Source organism: Rhyacophila brunnea, unplaced genomic scaffold (genome assembly GCF_057557595.1).
Source record: "Rhyacophila brunnea isolate RB1 unplaced genomic scaffold, BYU_Rbru_1.0 scaffold_4, whole genome shotgun sequence".
NCBI lineage: Eukaryota > Metazoa > Arthropoda > Insecta > Trichoptera > Rhyacophilidae > Rhyacophila > Rhyacophila brunnea.
This window is the reverse complement of record NW_028233068.1, coordinates 3,558,263-3,578,428: the sequence shown is the minus strand read 5'-3', so window position 1 is coordinate 3,578,428 and position 20,166 is coordinate 3,558,263. Positions and strand designations below refer to the sequence as shown.

General features: G+C 34.0%; 1 protein-coding gene across 1 annotated transcript in view; it reads right to left on the bottom strand.

Moving 5' to 3' along the window:
* The window catches only part of LOC147066733 (uncharacterized), a 189,376-nt gene that overhangs the window by 85,384 nt on the left and 83,826 nt on the right, over nucleotides 1–20,166 (bottom strand). Inside the window, exon 5 of the mRNA XM_085954668.1 lies at nucleotides 18,399–18,575. Within this exon, the coding sequence (XP_085810794.1) occupies nucleotides 18,399–18,575 (177 nt within the window). The remainder of the gene's footprint in view (nucleotides 1–18,398; nucleotides 18,576–20,166) is intronic.

Sequence of the window (20,166 nt, the reverse complement as noted above, 5' to 3'; positions counted from 1 at the left end):
CGTGCAGGGGGAGGGGTTAACGCGAGAAGTTGGTCAGGCCGGATTTCGCACATTTCGGGGGCTTTTTGCGACGAATAAGGGATTTTGTTATGGAATATTGATGGAAAAGTGTGAAAACGCACTTCGCATTTTTGACAAAATGAAAATCTTGTCGAAAAAATTTTCCTTGCAGAATAAAATATATTAATCGCCCATGAAAATAACTTATAAATCAAATTTATAATATGCTATATTTATATACAACAATAACTGAAGAAAATATTAAATAAAAATAAGAATATCAGTGGGTCTATTCTATACTTATCGACCGCTAAAGTGATAGATATTATCAAACTTAGGGTAGGTTTGTATAAAAGTATTAGTACTTATTGCAACAATTACAACCAACGTATTGTAATTGTTGCAATAAGTGCTGTATTTTAACAGCAGTAAGAGAGGTGCTGTTAAAATGTAGTGCTTATTGCAACAATTACAATCAATGTATTGTAATTGTTACAATAAGTGCTAATTCTATGATACAAACCTACCCTAAGTTTGATAATATTTATGACTTTATCACTTTAGCCGTCGATAAATACAGAATAGACCCACAGGTATATGATTATACCTTTAATTATATTGCATTCTTCTTTTTGTGCTCTCTTCTCTCAAAGATCGGCTACCATCTCTGAGGTATTTATTCCATTGAAAGTTTCCTACCTAATTAGCCTTGATGGATAAGCACTCATATCACTCACATATTAAATTAATTCTCTTCTGCCATATTATATACCAATGATCTTTCTTTGGTTATCATTGACTTGGGGAACGTTGTACCTTTATTTTCATATTATAATGTGACTAATGTACTTACATAGTTATTTTAAATTTCTAGATTAAATACTACTTCTTAGTCGTTTTCAATCAGATTAAGGAAGTCGACATTTATTAGTTATTATTAGTTAGAATGTACGTTTTATAACTTTGCACTTTTCACTACACTGATACGCCTCTTTACCTGATTAACTCGTATAAAATTAGTTCAAATGATATACATTAGTATTAATATAATATGTAGTAATAAATAATTAAATAGATAAGTATGTGAGAAAAATAATTTTAGAATACTTATATTACAGCATTTTCATCCTAGAGCCGGAGTACAAAGTTATGAAGTGCATACAATACCCCATCAATAAGAGGGATTGTTTAGGTAAATCTATATAGCTATATGTCAGAGGTCTGTAATATTCAGTGAAAATACATCCATATGTATCCACAGTCACGTCGTTTGTGCAGTTTTTTTTAAATTTAATATTTTCATCAGTAATTGTACTCAGTGTATCATAAAAATTAGTTAAATTAATAATATGCCATATTAATTAATGAAATGAATTGAAACGACCACACGTTGATTAATAAATTTAAAAAAAGACACAGACATAGAAGTTCATAAACAAATTTTTCCAAAAAGAACTGTCCTGAAAAGTACTGATTTTAGACTTTGAATATCGGAAACTTAAAAGGCTGTAAGTGCCAGAAATTATAAAAACGGTTTTATTAAGCAAATGGATAGCATGTGCCAAGGCCAATGTGTAAGAACAGTAGAGTACAAGTGCCACTGATTCCCGGTAATAATTCTTAAAAATTCCAGAAGATGGCGTTGGTTGTACGAATTGTATGTTTGATGTATGTTTGAGTGTTTTTTAAATTCCCTCTACCTTATTTTTTTGAAAATGGCACTTACACCCTCTTAAGTTTCCGGTATTCTTATTTCTCTTTTCCTTTCGTCTACAGAAAACTGAATTTGTAATGTCACTAGTTCCTCTTGGGTTTTCACCCGCTCACTGAAAATTTCATGGCGTGTCTATTTTGGCTATTTCCTTGGCTATAATAATACACCATTGCATAATCCAATTAAAGTTTTGTTCCACAATTAGATTCAGGTTTCTATAATTTCTTAAAGTTCTCAAACGCTCAGGGCGCAAGTTTGTCACGCGAAATGTAAAATGTTATACATAATAATTTATATAAACAAACCTTGTTCAAATCAAGACGCTTCGCCTTTGCATAATTCGTTTACGCCCTATGCGTCAGACTGCCGCTTACAGATTCTCAAACTGTCGCAGTAAATCTAAAGTGTCTCGACAACTGTGGGGATGGGGCTGCACTTTGGGGCGGTGACTTTAGGCCCCCTGGATTTTACGTCCGGGTGAGTCCGATTTGAAATGCACGCTTAAACCTTGGTAACTAACGCAAAGTATGTGTGCCTAGTTTATTTTGAGTTGACAGAACCATGAATAATACATTACAATTTTGGAGCAATAAAAATATAACCGAAGTAGGTACTCCCTGATGTCTTACTAACAAAATATTTTAGCCACAAATTTGACAATACATAATAGATTAGCACGAACGTTAGAATAGTGTTATTTTATTAATATGCCAGCTAGACGGCAGCGACTTGCCTGCGCGGTATAGTTAGTGCAAAAAATACGGAACACTTTTACAGCGGTTTTCGGTTTGCGCGAGCTATATTTTTCCCGTTTATATACACGGGCTTCTCGATACAAACTGGTTTGCGCAGGTAAGCTTGTGGTGACGCATGAGCTTCTAGCCGGTGATTTAGAAGTATCTAAAACATTTCTTTAATCTCCAAAAAGTAGCTTATACTATGTTATGCTCTATTTTTCTTTATCGGGATGACATCCGCGTGATTTGGCCGACAGGCAACATTATCCGCGATTTTTCTCCAGCCCTACCACCAGTCAACGGTATGCGTGGTTTGTGTTAGTGAAAAACCAGTGGAATTCTAGATTTCCTTTATCCATCTGGAAGGAAGCTCTTTCTCGCCCTTTCCTATCTTCGACTTGATAGGTAATTGTTTTTTCGACCATGTCCGATTCTAATAAGATCATATGGGCATTCACAGATTTTGTTTTTACGAGAAATAGATGTCAGCTACTTGCTAAATCTATTAGGTCCATACTATGACTCATACACAAATTGAAAAACAAGATACGTACTTGTCAGACCCCGGATTCGAACCTGGGACCTACGGCTGGGTGGAAAACTGAAGAGTCCGTTGATGATTGAGTCATTCATCCGTTTGGCCGGTCAAAACACATCTGCCTACAGTACTACACCACATTTCAAACGCGTATATTAAATTTGACGTTTTTCTTTCTCCCTGTCTGACAGGTTTTAGACATCATATCTTGCCAAATGCATTTTAGTAATAATTTTTCTCTTCAAATTTAGTTGCAGTCACAAAATATAATGTAGTAGGTAAGCTATTAATGTGAAGTATCTAATTATTTTATATCTGAAATTTAATGTGATCTATGTATATTGTATAGTCTATGATGTAATTATTTATTATCGTAGATCTAATTATTAGAATCTTGGGTGAAGTATCTCTGATCAAAGTCATAGGTCATCCCTAAATCACGATACTTATCTACGTGTGGTATGACAGATAATATTAGTTGCACACGTCCTCGTACCACGCCTATTTGCATGACGTTGTTAGTATATCCACACGAAAACATGCTGCGGATCTTACATAATATAATATAATTGTATAAAACTTATACAATTATAGCTTAAAATACGTAACATTGAACATTATTTATGAATAAAAACTGCTAATAAAGAAAATAATAATATTAAGACGATACTTCAGCGAAACGGCAAATAATTTTCAATTATAGGTGCAACGAAATTTTGGACTCGCTGGCAATCGGAGAGCGAAAGTCGAGCTGTGAACACGTCAATTTGTTTCGTGATGGCGACGGGGTATTAATTCTTAAATCGTGTAAAGATGGCTAAAAAACGTTACCCATTTACTTGAAAAAGAAAACATGTCAATGAATATATTATTATTGTTACTAATAGAACAATAAACAGAACATTAAATGGACGCATATTGGATTTATATGACAAATTATATTTCGTTCGGCACGCGTCATTTGCTCAATCCGCGCATCGCCTAGCCACGATTTTTTTAGACCATGCCTCAACTGAGGTATAGCCTCATAATATAAACATCACTGCGTTGACGGCTTTCATAGTTGTGAAAGAAATTAACATTCGAACTATATGAAGTAGTAACTTGATATAAGTATGTAATACAATTTGCGTTATTTTTGAACTTCTGTATACATATACAACAATGTTCTCGCAAATGTAATTTGTGTGAACAGCAGCTTTTAAAGCTGCCAATGTTTCAAGGCTGTAAATAATATTATTTACCGTCGAAAAAATGCTGACAGAGAGGTACGCACGATGGAGCCACCTCTATACAGATGGATCCAAAGATCAGAATAGAGCAGGAGCAGCTCTTGTGATACCAGAAGTAGGTATAAACAAGAGCTGGAAGCTAAACCCAGCAATACCAATAATGACGGCGGAACTCATCGCGATAAACGAAGCAATTAAATACACTTTAAGCGATGATTTCTCGGCGCAATCCGCTGTCATTTTAACAGACTCCAAAAGCGCTTTACAACATCTTGCCGCAGCAACTCGCTCACATAACAGTAAAACCATAGCATACCACATCCTTGACCAGATCGACGCCAAGAAAAATAGAGGAGGAGATCTATGCCTTCAATGGATCCCATCGCACATGGGCATTGAGAGAAATGAAAGGGCAGATGATCTGGCAAAGGAAGCCGGACATTCAGGGGTACCATATCAGTGGATACCAGAAAACCTGGACTGGAATGAGGCTATAAAAAAAATGTGCCATAGTATGTGGATAGATTTTCACCATAGGGCATCATTAGAAAAGGGGAAATTGAGTAAGTCGATTCTACCATCACCACGAGAGGTGCCCTGGTTTGTAGAGTCTTCTTTGACGAGGAATGAGCTTAAGTTAATACTGAGGCTAAGAACAGGGCACACCATGGGCAAAAGATTTGATGTCCTCATGGGAAGAAGCGAATCGCAGCTCTGCGATGAATGTCATGTTTTAGAGGACATTGTACATATAGCACTGCAATGCCCCAAATATGAAATTCACAGAGTACAGCTGCGAATTGCAGATATCTATGAGAATGTCGACGAATTGAAGGGTGTCCTGGCGGTGGGTAAGACGGAAGAGCTAGGCAAAATTGTAAAGTTATTTAACAGAATAGGAGTGAGGACCTGATCGACGGATCCCCTTCTAGAAGAGAAGAGGCGATGACAGCGAGTCGCAGTCAAAGCCTCGGTAAAATCACAAAAAAAAAATTATTTACCTAAAGTATTTAGGTACATAATACCTATTAATTACTTAATCGACTTCACTTAGTTGCAGTATTTATCTTTTATCTGTACTTTAATCAAAAACAAGGATGTATGACGTATTAAACATCTGGTGTTTGACACAAATTGTCTTTGGTGGTTGGTTATCCATTATTGGTATGATAGATACAGTGTATCCTCCATTTACTGGTTTTATTATTTTTGAGGAGTATATCCATCATCTCCAGTTTGAGTAAATTGAGATTGAGTAGTTGACACGATCCAATAATGATTAATAATTCCTAGTGATATTATTTCAAAGATCCCATAACAGTGAGTCAGTGGCGGGGTTGGGGATTTTGATACCAGAGACAATGTCTGATTTTGACGCCGTCCGACATAAAAAATAAAATAAAAACAATACATTCCAACTACTAACGTACTCAGTAAAAAAAAATGTATCTTTTCCCTATCCGATTATTATTAAAGATAACAGAGACATATAATAATATTAATGGTTTATTTTTTGTGTACAATTATTACGTATTTGATTGGGTGGTTATGTTCTTGACTTACCCAAAAAATACTGTATGTAGGGGTTACATGTACATTGTACGAAAAGCATTTCACCGTGGCACAGTTCGCCGTGCGCTTTGACCGTTTACTATACGGTCTACAATTTTATTAAATTCAATATGAACATTAATTCAATATTCATAGCTGATTTTGGAAAAATTCATGAATTCAAGAATATAAACCTAACCTAACCGAACAAATAATCCAGTATATTGGTTTTTTTCAATTTTGTTTGCTGCTGGCTTCCTGTAAAGTGTAAATCGACAATAACCGTGTTTTATTTAGACATGAATTTTATGTCAGTACTATACCACACAAAAAGGTTGGACGGTCTTTAATATACGGCCATATATTTCCGATATAACATTTCACGGTGAAGTGTGATACGGCGAACGGCAGACGTACAAATTTCCGGACACGGTATGTAATATGATGAGTTTGTATCCGAAAAATATTTCTTCGAAATAGCAATGGTAGTACGGACCGACCTAAGATGCGTTAGGTATTAACATTATGCAAATGTCTGATATATAATATGGTAATATAGGTATTTAACATCCAATAACCCCGTTGTTTATTTATTTTGGAAACTATGATAGATCAAGAATCAGTTCTGGCTATCAATTTGAAATATTGGTATGCTGGAATTATAGGTTAATTGTAGTCAATAGCTTTAACCATGGCCCCCACAAGGGGCGGGGGGGGGTGATAGAGCTCTAGCCTGGTGGCACGGGCTAAAAGACGGCCCGGTGTAGTGTTTCGACCAGTTACGTGAGATAAACACACACCACAAATTTGCTATAAGAGTTTAAAAAAGTCGCCTGCTGCGCTATTTTACTTAAAGAATATGAAAAGTAAAAAAAATATGTGGCTATGCGATACTGAATTAAATGTTAATACAAGTGTAAAATTTTATTTTATAATTATTATTAGTGTATTTCCTGACTAATGAAAATTTGTATTTATCCAATATGATGAAGGGTCGCAAGTTACTCGACTACCACTACCATCAAATATAGTATTATAGATATCGTATTAATTAACTTGTGAATATGTTTGAGAGATACTTACGATTCCTTACAATAAGTTTCACATAGGTTTCGTTCAGACTTTTGTTGTTTGGGCAATTTTTTGTTCACCATTCATAATTTTGAAAACACTTCTGAGAAAACATATTATAACCAATAGAAAAATCTTTTTCACAAAAGAAAGAACCCGCAGGAATCGAACCTGCATCTCTTGGGTATCGCGCCCATGCACATAGACCACTATCCTAAAGGAGTCATAAATAATTGCGACAAATTTATCTAATGAATTTTTAATACTCACTGAAGAGCTATTATTGGCGATCGGCTTTTGTATTTTAAATCAAAGTAGGTGTTACTTAATTACTAACCGACGTCACGGATCACTCCAAGATTTTTTGTTGTAACTTACTTGAACTTGCTAATAATTTTTAATTAACGATTTTTTTATTTAACGAATACTTCACAAGATTTTAATAACCTATTGAACATACTTACATAATTCAGAAAATATATTATAAATTATAACTAATTGAAAAAAATAATAAATTATATAAACATGTATAATATAAAAGCTTTACTATAAGTTTTATAGTAAGCTAAATTTTCTATGCAATTAAATCCATAGAAATATAATTAATTATCTCTATGGAGTTAATTATTGTATAGGTACTGGTTAGATAAAATTTTGTAATATTTTTGGGAATGCTCCACATCTACCGCATCTATGGGATCGCACACTATTGTTACCTACTTTAATAATATATAAGGATGTTGATATATTCCACCTACGTGAGGATGAGTATAGGTGGATGTTGTTTTATAAATTCTTAAAATAGGGTCCACTTAGCTCATTCGGTGTGCTTCCATGCTTTATAATTGATATTGTTTATATATATTTTTATAATTATAATTTTGTACCCTTTACTTTACTTTTCATACTGTTTTTGTGATAGGTAGGTACTGCATATATTTATTTCTTCTTTAAAATGTTTCTTTGTTTTTAAATGTCATGTTGTAAACGTCTTAAATTTATAATTTGTAATGTTCATGGTAGGTATGTAAAAGAAAATTTTTTTTTTTTTTTTTTAAATAAATTTGAATTTGAAAAAAAAGTAAACCAAGCTCACCCCACAATTGTGTATTTTATATACATGTATTCCCCATTTTTTCTGTCAATCTTTCTACCGCTGATACAGAATATTGTATACGATATGCATCATAGGAAAATTCCCCCGATCTCTTGGGGCGTCCTCGGGAGTTCATTCACACCTGTGTATCATACATCGATATCTCACCATCATTTCCCCTGCGACTCCAGAGTAGGCTCCACCCGACCGCTCATGAGGAGCAGCACAATGGAGGCAGACGAAGATAACATAGTCATAAATAACGTCCCGGGCTCGAGTCCGGCGGTGAAATATTCAAAGCGCCCGGCGCGTACAACGAATAACGAATTCCGGGAAATGCGACGCCCGAAGATGCGCCGGACAGGGATGGGAAATCGGAATGCAGGATGTATCAAGCGGCTTTGATTTATTGGCAGCATGGAAATGAGGACGGCGCACGACGTATCTTCGATTTATTTTGATACGTTTACAAAAAATATTTCAGTAGGTTCCTACGCAGAAAGCTTTCAATGTTATGTGTTTTTTCTTCGGTGTTTACATTGTGTAATAAAAAAATGATTTTATGTTATAAGTATTCACTAACAATGGATGTGACATTACATACTATACTTATATAGTGTGTATTAGTGAAGACAAATAATCCGAAATCAATATTTAAACATTACTTTGTATTAGATGGAATGTGATTTTTTTGATAACCTAAATTAACTATACGTCCAATCAATATAATATATAAAACATTGGTTTTTTTATAAAAAACGTGTGTATACTTATGTACGCGTGTTAGAAGTTATACTTCTTTGGCGTAAAAAAATAAAAATAAATAACAACAAAACAAACAATACCTAACCTAGATTCTTCCACTAGCTCTTAATAATTATCTTGTTAAATTACACACTCAAGAAAAAGGGCCGTTTATTGGAGTGCTATTGGTTTATTTCTATACCTACACTTTAACTTATATTACTAAATAATATAATTATTTTCCGTTGTTCTTATATTTAAAGTCACAATTGTCAATCTGACGTTTAATCGTTTGTTTAGGTAAGGAATTGCAAATGGCCGACAATAATAAATTCGTTGCCGAGGCAACGGAACAATAACTATCAAACTTGCGTTTGTGTACAGCTGACTGATTCGCAGCTAACTTCATACCGTCGCGCAGTTTTGTAACGATGTGTGCGCGCAGCTCTCAATTTAACTCTCTACCAAATGCCCCAAAAGAAGTATAACTTCAATAATTTTGTTATTTTATGTACAAACAACAAAGTACGTTAGATAGATAAATTGAAATATTATTGAAATTGATTGACAAACTTACTACATTTTTAAAGACACAAATAAACTTAAGAAACGAAAGCTCAAAATACTTGTTGATGATGATTTAAGTTACCCCATTCCCACCTACCATGTCGCGTTTTGTGCACGGCTGCCTTCTATGACGCTATAAACGTATCTGAATGAAAAGATTTTAGTGCCATACTACTTTATCACGAGACGAAGTCGTACGGAACTGATGCAGCAACCATGCACCTTGGTGCTTAAAGAAAGATTTGAGCTTTAGTGCCATTATGGGTCATCTGTACGTGCGTAGGTACTAAAAAGGAGTCAGGCATCAAAGGCATCTTCCATATGACGCAGCAAACTTTTCAAATGGCACAAAGTTGGCCTTTGTTGATATCAAGTCAGCGTAGCCAATTGGACGTAGGTACCTATGTGTGGAAGAACCCTGGCAAATAGTCGGATCTCATCAGAGGACAGGTTCAGCGTCTTGGTGGTCGTACCCACATATTATTATGCATTCATAACTAAATACAAAAAAAACTGAGACACATAAACAATGCTGCATTTTTATTGGTAAATACCTAGTAAGTAATATACCTACAGCCAATGACGTGACGGCACATTATTACAGAGTAGTTTGCAGCCAATGAGAATGGGGTAAACTAATAATTAATATTGGTGGAGATTTTTTAAAATTATATCAGTTGTAAGAAGTCTTGCTAAAAAATAATGAAACATATCGTTTGTTATTATTGATGTATGTAACATTGTCCATCTAGCGTACAATGGTAGTACCTATTTTTGGATACCGGGAAGAGCGATAGGTAACATCATAATAAATTGTGTTTGTCGTTTTCAAAGTAATTTTGCGGTTCAACTATGAATTAACAATACTGCCCTTCAACAACTTAATGTTCCTATAACTAATGAAATAACTAAAATACTACAAATAAAAAATAAAAGCCATTACAATAAAATACCACAAACATTACATAGAGATTGTCCAAATGACGCGTGTCTCGCCGCGATTCGCTGCGAGTAGTAACACGTAGCGATTACATGTGGACGACTTAATGAGGTCACATGTAGGTACCTGAAATACGCGCGAGTTTTTACGCACGGCCAGTATTGCCATCTTTTCAAAGTGGAATTATAGTACAGAGCCTCCAAAATTATAGTATTTGGGGAAAAAATATAGTACGCGTTATCATGTATTGAAAATGTATAGGTTTTTTGCTTCTCAGAAAAAAATAACGTAGAATTTGAGAAACTTCAAGACCCCTTTTTATTTAGGTACTTCTTCCGACCAAAAATTCTTACCGAAGAATTCAAGAAATTTAATTGTAAACCAGTCAAGGGATTTTTTTACGATTTTCGAGCAATTTTTTTTCCAAGTTCTCCAAATCTTAGTACTTTATTGAACCTACATTGCACCAATTTATTGAACGGAAATATCAAAATTTTGGTACTTTTTACATTTTTTTTCCGATATTCAAAATTATAGTATTTTGGGCGTACTATACATGTTTTATATCTCATAATAGAAGTGATTGAAGTGAAGTTAGTCATAATATAACTGTATGTATTGCCACCAATTGGAAATGTTTACTGGGAATACTCCATCCTTTCGTACAGTAGAATTATAAAATAAATGTGATAAGATAACTGTATGTATTGCCACCAATTGGAAATGTTTACTGGGAATACTCCATCCTTTCGTACAGTAGAATTATAAAATAAATGTGATAAGATAACTGATAAATTATTTAAAGATCATAATAATTATTCATTTATAAATATTAAACTTATATGGTACCGTTCGTACACTTTCAGACACATTTGCAATTTCAAAATTTTAAATTAATGACCGGGGAATGAAATTTTATAAGTTTGCCATTATATTATGGACGCCATGACACATTATGACGTCACATCGTGACGTCGCTAACCAATGGATTACATTTGCACTCATGCATACAAATGAGCAGTATTTAGCCTATAAAGTATTTGGGAATCTCGTGCATACGACCTTAGATAGCACGTTTTATTATATGTACTTAATTCCACTGATGACCACCGGAAAATATTATTGTACTTACTACCTACTATGTAAGTGTAATAGGTACCTATATTGTAAAAAGAGAAATTTATATTTCTTTATTAGAGTTAGTAAATGGATAGCTATAATCACTGTAATGACTATTTTCCAAATAAATCAAATGCACAAAATAGTTGCCAACGTATGGTGTTTAGTTTGCATAATGCGATAGGCAGAATGTACCTAACATCTTATATCGGTGTTTGTTGAACAGACGTTGTAAATCTCGCGAGATTCGAAAAGTAAGATTTCGAAAAATTTTCCCGAGTGCTAGGAACTTTATTATTGACTGGGGAGAGTAGAATTTTTCGATGAACTACTTTTTACTTGCTTTTGGGTGCATACTATACTGCAAATCTGGAATGCGATAGTAACTAGGAAGTATTAATAATAAATATACGTAGGGATATTATAAAGCGCACTATAGTCAGGGCGTGACATGAAATTGTAAAATTCGATTTCAGTGCTAGTTATTGTTCATACTTTGAGCAAAATATGGTAAACTCTTTGAAAAAAACAATATGGTTGGGCCATTTATGTTCCCATTCCACTCCTTATCTCCTCACCCACCTCCTAATCCCCAGTGTTATTGTTACCAGACAATGAATAGACATTTACGGGTGATGAGAGACGCTGTCACAAAGAACCTTCAGTTGTATCTCGACAGCGGACGCGAATAGCTTTGCGTCGCTTAAGTGATTGACTCAATAGATACAGACTCATTCATAAACTATCATCATCATTCATACACCCTCACATATAATCCATAAACTGTGGCACAAAGTGCGTGAGTGTACGAACCGGGTGACCCAAAACAATGATACCGCCCGAATGACAGTTGAAACCAGACCACGGAGCCATCAAACATCATGACAAAGGTCAGTGTCTGGCATTCTGTTCCATCGCCCCCGCCCCTAGATTCGACCTCCTCATCTTCCCTTTAAAATATTTACAGTCCACTTAAAAGCTCAACCACAATGATTATTATGAAATACATGGTAGGTAATAAGTTAATTGATTAGAATGAAATATACAATCGAAATTTTTTATTTATTGCGAACCAGAGCATTGGAGCGGAGCTCGGAGCAGGAGAACGGAGTAGTGAAGCAATGGGGTTTTACCCGGATCACTGAAAATTTGTTGTGCTCCACTGCTCCGGATGTTTTTTTATGAATGATAATGAAAATATAAGTATATTCGACACTTTGCAACACTGGAATTATTTGAAATACGGCAACACAGGCGACTAATAAATAACCTCACTTTTTTCACAGAAGAGGCAGATAATGAAAGACGATTTGAAGTCGGAATTTTGTTTTATATAATTTATACTTTATGAGAAGGACGAATAATAAACCTTAGTTAAAAACTACTTATTCTTTATTTTTTTTTTAACATTTGTAACATTTTATTAGAAAATAATTTACATCTGGCACTACCATCGTAACTCACAATTCAGTACCCCGGCCAGTCTATAGTCGGGTCTTGGATAGCATTACAGGGAAAATTTAAACAGCGGTTTCGCTACTTAATAAAGATTGTCGACATATAGATAGATAGCAGAGAGGGTTGTTTCGTTGACGTGGTATATAATACGCAGGACATATCGTGTGTATACCAGAAGGTAAATTGACAATATTTTTTATAAAACCTATTTTATCCACATCCTTAAAGTGGACGTAACCGGTCCGATACGTAATATGAGGCTTCAAGCGTACTGGATTCCGGTGTCCTTGAAGGCCGCTAAATATCATCTACTGACAATATGCGGCGGAATTACAGGCAGGCCCACAGAACAGATTAATAAATATAAGTCATATAGGCTGTCCCCAGTACACTACATTTTAAAGCATGTTAATAAATGTGTGAGTGTCGTACAAAAATGAGGCGTGCAATAATGTGTACTGCAACCTTCAAATACACCAATATTTAATGAGCGTCAGTGTATTAACCGAGAGCAGTTCTCAGAACGAACGAAAAGCTTAGAATGGCGTATTCTTGACACGTGTTTAAGTTTATCTCATATTCTACCACACGATGCAGCGATATGGATTATTGGAGCTGATCTAACTGAGGATTGGATATGGTCAAAGAAAAATAAATACTATGTAGGTACCGCACTATATTCCATTGCGCCAGTTCTAGCTTCATCTAAGTCAGCGATTTCCAAACTGGGAGGCGCGGAGTTTTGCAAAGGGAGGCGCGAAAAGTTTAACACAATTATTAATTTAGCCACATGTAGTCATTTCTGCGCCAGATCTATTGAAGTTCTTGGTTAGTTTGCTAATGCACTTTTCACATAATGTTATTAATAGTAAAAAAATGATGATTGATATACTTAAATGATAACTCCCGTGTATAATTTAGGAAACACTATATTAGAGTACCATACTGCCCTTAACCTCAGCGATAGGTAGGTGGGCCCGCTTCAGAATGTGGGGCCCATGATAGAATCCATTTGTCAATGAACGATTATGAATTTGGATTGACTATTATAAAATTGATTGTGGTAATAAAAAATCACATTCGTCGCATGAAAAACAAATTAATTTATAAGTAGTAAAACCTTGTTTTTTTTTTCAATTTTGTATTAGTACATTGTTGACTATTTAAAAAGGTGTCTGTATTATTTAATGAAATAAAGGGGTGGAGGCGTCAAGATTAGATTTTTTTAAAAGGGAGCCGTAGTAACATAAAGTTTGGAAACAACTGATCTAAGTGCAACACTACATATAGAAGAGTGGCCAAACACAAAACATAATTTGTAAGAACTGACGAAATTTAAAGACATTTTCCTTTACAAGAAGATAATATACACAGGGTGATGATTGATTGCTTTGAAGTGGAGGCATAATATGCAAACAATCGTTGGTGAGATAATTATAATTGATTAATTCGTAATGGGTCTATATTCTATAATAATGATGGCATATGATTTGTGAAAATAATAATATACACTTCCGTTTATTGGTGTTGTATGTATTTGTATCAATTTTGTCGTAGTATAATCATTATAATATTAAGTAGATAATATCTAATATAAAATATGTAAAATTGTGTCGAGGCGTATACCTACTATACATATTATTATTCTAGGTGGTTTGTGTGTAAAATATTTACGCATTATGGATGTATGCCATTGGCTCGTATTATAGGGCATAGGGTGACCGCGATACGAAAACAACACTCGGGACAATTAATTACCCGGGACGCCGTCCGTCGCGTGACGTCACGACGCGACGTCGCCATGGCATGTTCGCGCCGCACGGCACACACGGCGGGGCGGGACTGCGATTCTGAAACTATTGTCAGGTAAATAATACCTTTGTGGTACGAAGAAAGGAAAGACTGTAAATAGTTGCGATAAATATTGTTAAGTGGCGCCCAAGGTCAGCCTATTGTTAAATTTAGCCACGGTAGAAAAGGTAGTATTATAATCAATATACTTATTTTATTTTACACAGTTTTAACTAACCTATTTAAAAACCACTATTAATAATTATTAGTATCCTACAATGTTCCCCAGTAAGTCTACTATAAACTATTAATACTTTGTTTGAAAGCGGATGCGTTATGATCGGTGAGTTGATGACAATATATTGTTATCTTACTATTAAAACCTCGTAAGTCTATTTGAGAAGAATGTTGAGGGGAAGGAAAAACGGTAATCGTTTTGAAATACGAGGTTTTAATTCCATGTTTTAAACCACGTTTTCCACAATCTGTCGATAGATAGCCAGCATACTAGTCTAGAGAACCGACGTTTTGATATGATTTAGAATGTTTTTTTGTTTACATTTTGTCGAACAAACTTCATTTTTTCATAATATCGGATTTACGAGGTTTTAATAGTAAGGTGAAGATAGTATTATACTTTTATCGGGAATATCAGTTCATCATATTATCATTGCGCCAAGGTATACTTCTAACAAATATATGAAACTGTATTATTCATCTTCGTCTTCAAGTATTATTTTCTGATGATTATTAAAGCTATCTCCACCTTTGACCGTTGCTCCCAACAATCATGGTTCGACCTTATGTCAGAAGACTAATTTCTTAGTCTTTTTTCTCTCTCTCAGCTACAGATGTTCATCATTTGCCTATTTTTTCCCCATGAGTTTTCTCTGTATAGTTTCAGGAAGTATTTTTTTTTTAATTTTTCAAATTTTTATTAATTTAAAATACCTAATTCAGCTTCCTGCGTTTTATGTTTGCTTTTTATTCTATGTAAATACCGTGTCGTGGAGTATCTTGCCTTACAGACGATATTTTAACCATAATTGTTGTGTCCTACATGCGCCTAATCCATAGTTCATAATTACTAACTTCTACCTACACCATGCAAGGCCAGAAGGACTGAAAAAACATAACATCACAATATTCACATACGGAGATCTAAGTTCAGCTCATTTTATTTTACAAAGTGCCATTCTAAAATTGCTCTACATGGGATTTAATTTAATGGCTATGCTGCCCTGCTAAGTGAAAACACAGTGTTTTAGGTTTTAGTGAAATTGTTATAGGAGTGTAATGTTCGATGTGTTTGATGGTGTTGAGGATGATGATGAAGAATTCGAAGATCTATGCAGGAGCGAGTTTTATTTGCAGCGTAACGGTCGGTACGATAGTATAAATACAATGTCAGTACATATTATCTACTGAGATAGTTACGAGCCAGGTACTTAGATTCGAGTGACATTTTGATAAATCAGTATTCGTAATTTATACAGTCAAAAGTAATACATAAACATTATATTCCAGTACATAATTATATTGAACGAGTCAGCGGTTTAAATACGAGTAGCTATGCATTTTATTTATTATTACAGTCATAATATAACATGATACTATGGGAATGGATAGTAAACTAATTTTCCATTGCGATAACGTATTTAATATCGCCAATCAATCTGCTGACGCAGGTAAACAGTTGTTTACCGGTAGGTATATGGTCCCTTGGGAATCTATTATTGCGGACGAATAATTTGATATATAAAAAAAATATAAAGATCAATAATAAACTGACAGCTACAGGAGATTTAAATTACCTATTCTGAGTATGAGTTTCCTCCGAGTATGACTTCCTGGGAATAAAAATCCTCTGTTATGCACGCAGAAACGTCATGGATAAATTCATAATATTCGGAATCAAACTGCAGCTTGGGAACCACTACGTTAGCAAACAATGTTTATTCATTTCCCGGTATATTATTGAATAATTAACGTTTTGGGGTTATGTAGCTACCTACGGAGAGCCAGCCGACAGAGAAATTTATCGCTTGTGACGTCACAACTCGGACTTTTGATTCGCTAACTAATTATAGAGGACCTGCGAACCCCTTTCAGGGCATACGATTCTTAAACCCTTGCGACCAGAGAGATTTAATGTTTTAAGGTTTACATTTTAATTACACATATTTTACATTATAAGGTACCCCACAAACAATTATTCTGCGTTTAAACTACTACAAAACGTTTAACAGGTACGTTTAGGTATGGGTATTAAACATACATTACTTTTTGTACAATTTAACATCTTACATAAAAATCAGTACTACGATGGGAAATAGTTACAGGTGGAGCTTGTAGTTTGTCGCCTTTTTTTATTCTCGAGTATTCGAGATTTGTTTATCGATTTCTCGATATCTGGAAAATTTTCGAAATTTTTTTAGTTAAGTTATTACGCGAGTATTTTTTTTAGTGAGTGAGTTAACACTTTTCGATTTTGGCAACAAAAAACTTAACCAACAAACCTCGAGGGTGTTTATAAATCAATGTGTCAGAAAATAAACAAAAGTGACGTTTACGCATCGCGATCGTGATATGAGGTCATTACGAATTATTGTATTATTTATAAAAAGATTTTTAATTACATAATATTATGTATATACCATTTCTTAACTGTTCCGCTGATAATAATTAACTTTAAAAATACTTAATTATTAGAATACATATTTTATTAAATCTGAGAAAAGTCTTGGATCAAATCACACGTCGCAGTGGAGTAATAGTAATATTATTATTAACGATAAACCGAGTGCCGACCTATCAGATAATAATTGTCTATTTACGTTGTCTTATGTCGGGTACTCATTTCCGTAGCTGTAACTGTGACAGTTGCAGATACAGTACGGACTAGTAAGGACGCCAAATTAGTTCGCAAGCCTAATAAATATTTATTTCGCATCTAGAATCGGTTACACTATGAGGAACGGTTAAAGTTACGACTCGCTAATGAGTACCCGGCTTTAGGTGTTTTACCACTACGCCAGTAAGGCATAAAGTCCACTAAAGCACGCTTGCGGGGCGCTCGCACATTTTCTATGTGAATCATCGAAAATACAACGTAGTCCATTCATTGAACACGGCAAGCAAAATCACGCTCCTTGAAGCGTCGTCGATAAGACGGGCGAGAAGCTATTATTTAAGAACAGTGAACTCTTTGTTTCGTTATTGCGTGTCCGATATTAATTACAAGCCCCGAGAAATTTAATAATATTTTATTGCTTTGTTATGAGAGACGCTGATAATATTAATTATTTTGTGCTCCTTGAGCCCCTCATTACATAGGTGAAGGGTAATGCGCGGGTGGGAGGGGGCCTACTTAGTAGTGAGCGCACCGAACGCTTTTTTGGTGGGCTTTATGCCTAAGGCGTACAGTTTCCGAAATTTAGTTCAATTATAATAAAATTTAATACTTAATTAAAGTAAATGCAATTGTCTGATTTTGTCATGTCTTGGAAGTTACAAGCGTTCGATTTTCAAGTTTTGAGAATTAGTTAACTTCGTTTTGAAGATTCATTGCACGAAACAACTGTTGTTATAAATAACTCAGATACATATCTCATAAAAAACCACAAACGTTTTTTAAGACCAATAGATAATTTTGTAAACATGTAGATAAGTATATATATAACAAATGATATTCTAAACTAAATAAATAGATACCATACTCAACTCACGTTTACTACAACGTCCCTGATGTCCTCTTGGTTTGGCACATCGATTAAAAATATTTTTGGAAAAACGGACATGTATCTAAAATATTATATTGTAAATCAAAAAAGTACTTACGAGCCATATCAATGTTGATCGCAATGGACAGTGGTGCAGTTATATTGTTATTGGAAGCTTGGCAGGTGAGGGCGGAAGGTTGGCCTGGCGCTGGTCTCTCAGCTCGCAATGAAAGTGCAGAAGTTCGGCCCAGCAGGTTACCACCACGCCACCAAGATACGGATGGTTCAGGGTTTCCTAAAATAGAAAAGAATAATACGTCATTATGGTTGTTGTAGCTGTACGAAGAAGATAATTCGATCGACAAATTTTTAGAAATCGAAAATAATATTTTATAAATTTGTTTTTTATTAATTATTATAATATACTTATGAAATTAAGGTGAATGATCATAGTATTGAAGCTCGATTGTATATAACTAGAAAGGATTTCATATATTACACATTTTAATTATTTAAAAAAAAAATGGTAATCTACTATACAAAAACTAGTAATCTACTATTCTACTATACCAATTGCAATTTCAATGGTAATGTTAGAAAGATAGATAGTAATTAAAGTTCTCGCCAAAGTTACTACACTACCGCTAACTCTATCAATGAAAACTGGGCTGTATATAATTAATTGTCTGCTGTTTTATCAACCGTTTCCCATTTCTTCCGATATTTGAATTAATATTATATATGCAAGTTTAGTTTCAATTCAATGACAATATATTATAAGACAAAAATATTTTTTTACATTGAATGTGTGGTCCCACTAGAAAGCTCTATTAAAAAACAAACCATTTTGTTAATGACGATATCAATCGATGATTCAGAATTGTATTTATTATGAAATATAATCTCACATTATCATATTAAATTATTTAGTTGACACTGGAGTAATAATATTATAGCTGAAGTAAAATAAACCAGGTAGTGACCATTACAATAATTATATGCTTAATATGTTTATTATCAAAATTGAATATTTTCTTTAATATTTAACCTATTTATATCTAAAACAGTAATCATTATCTTTGTATTAACTGTCTATTTTCAAAAACGGATAAGTTTACAGTAGAACAATGTTGTTTTCGGTTGTATTGTAAAATTTGAACAATATACATATTTCTATTAGCCAATAAACTCTTCATTGTAATAAATATATCCAAAATAAAATTTGACACATCGGCATGTATGTACATATTTGGATCATTTCAATTCTATAAAAGTTTATAAACATTTTATTTTTCATCGGTGTGCCTCGCCTTTGGGAATTGTAACATATACCTCGGTATTGTGTGAAAATACATGCATGTATAATATTTTGACAGTATGTGGTTTTTGTAAATAAACCTCTCATATAACCTATTATAACATTGTATCTATACCAATTGAGTGAAAATCCCTCTAAGCTTAGAAACATTATAAGTACTTAAATGTTCTGATATTTTTGTCTCTGTATAACTAGTATTTTACGACAGAAATAAAACCGCATCCTAAGTATGAATTTTTTTACTATTTATTAAAATAGATATTAAAAAATAGCGACATAATATTGCATACGTTAACCGCTATTCTTCCCATATATACGAGTATTATAAATAAAATAATATAATATGTAACATAATGACATGCGTGTCTTAGAACAATTTTCAATTAGAATTCAAAATAAGTATGCGTGATCGATATTCGTTATGTTGCCCTACAAACAACAACAATTATAAAATTAATTTTATTACTTGTAAACGCAATTATAACGTCCTGTAATATTATTGTAAATGTGAGTATGCCAGTAATGTTCTCTGGCGACCGAATACCTAATTGAAATCGGGTGAAATTTT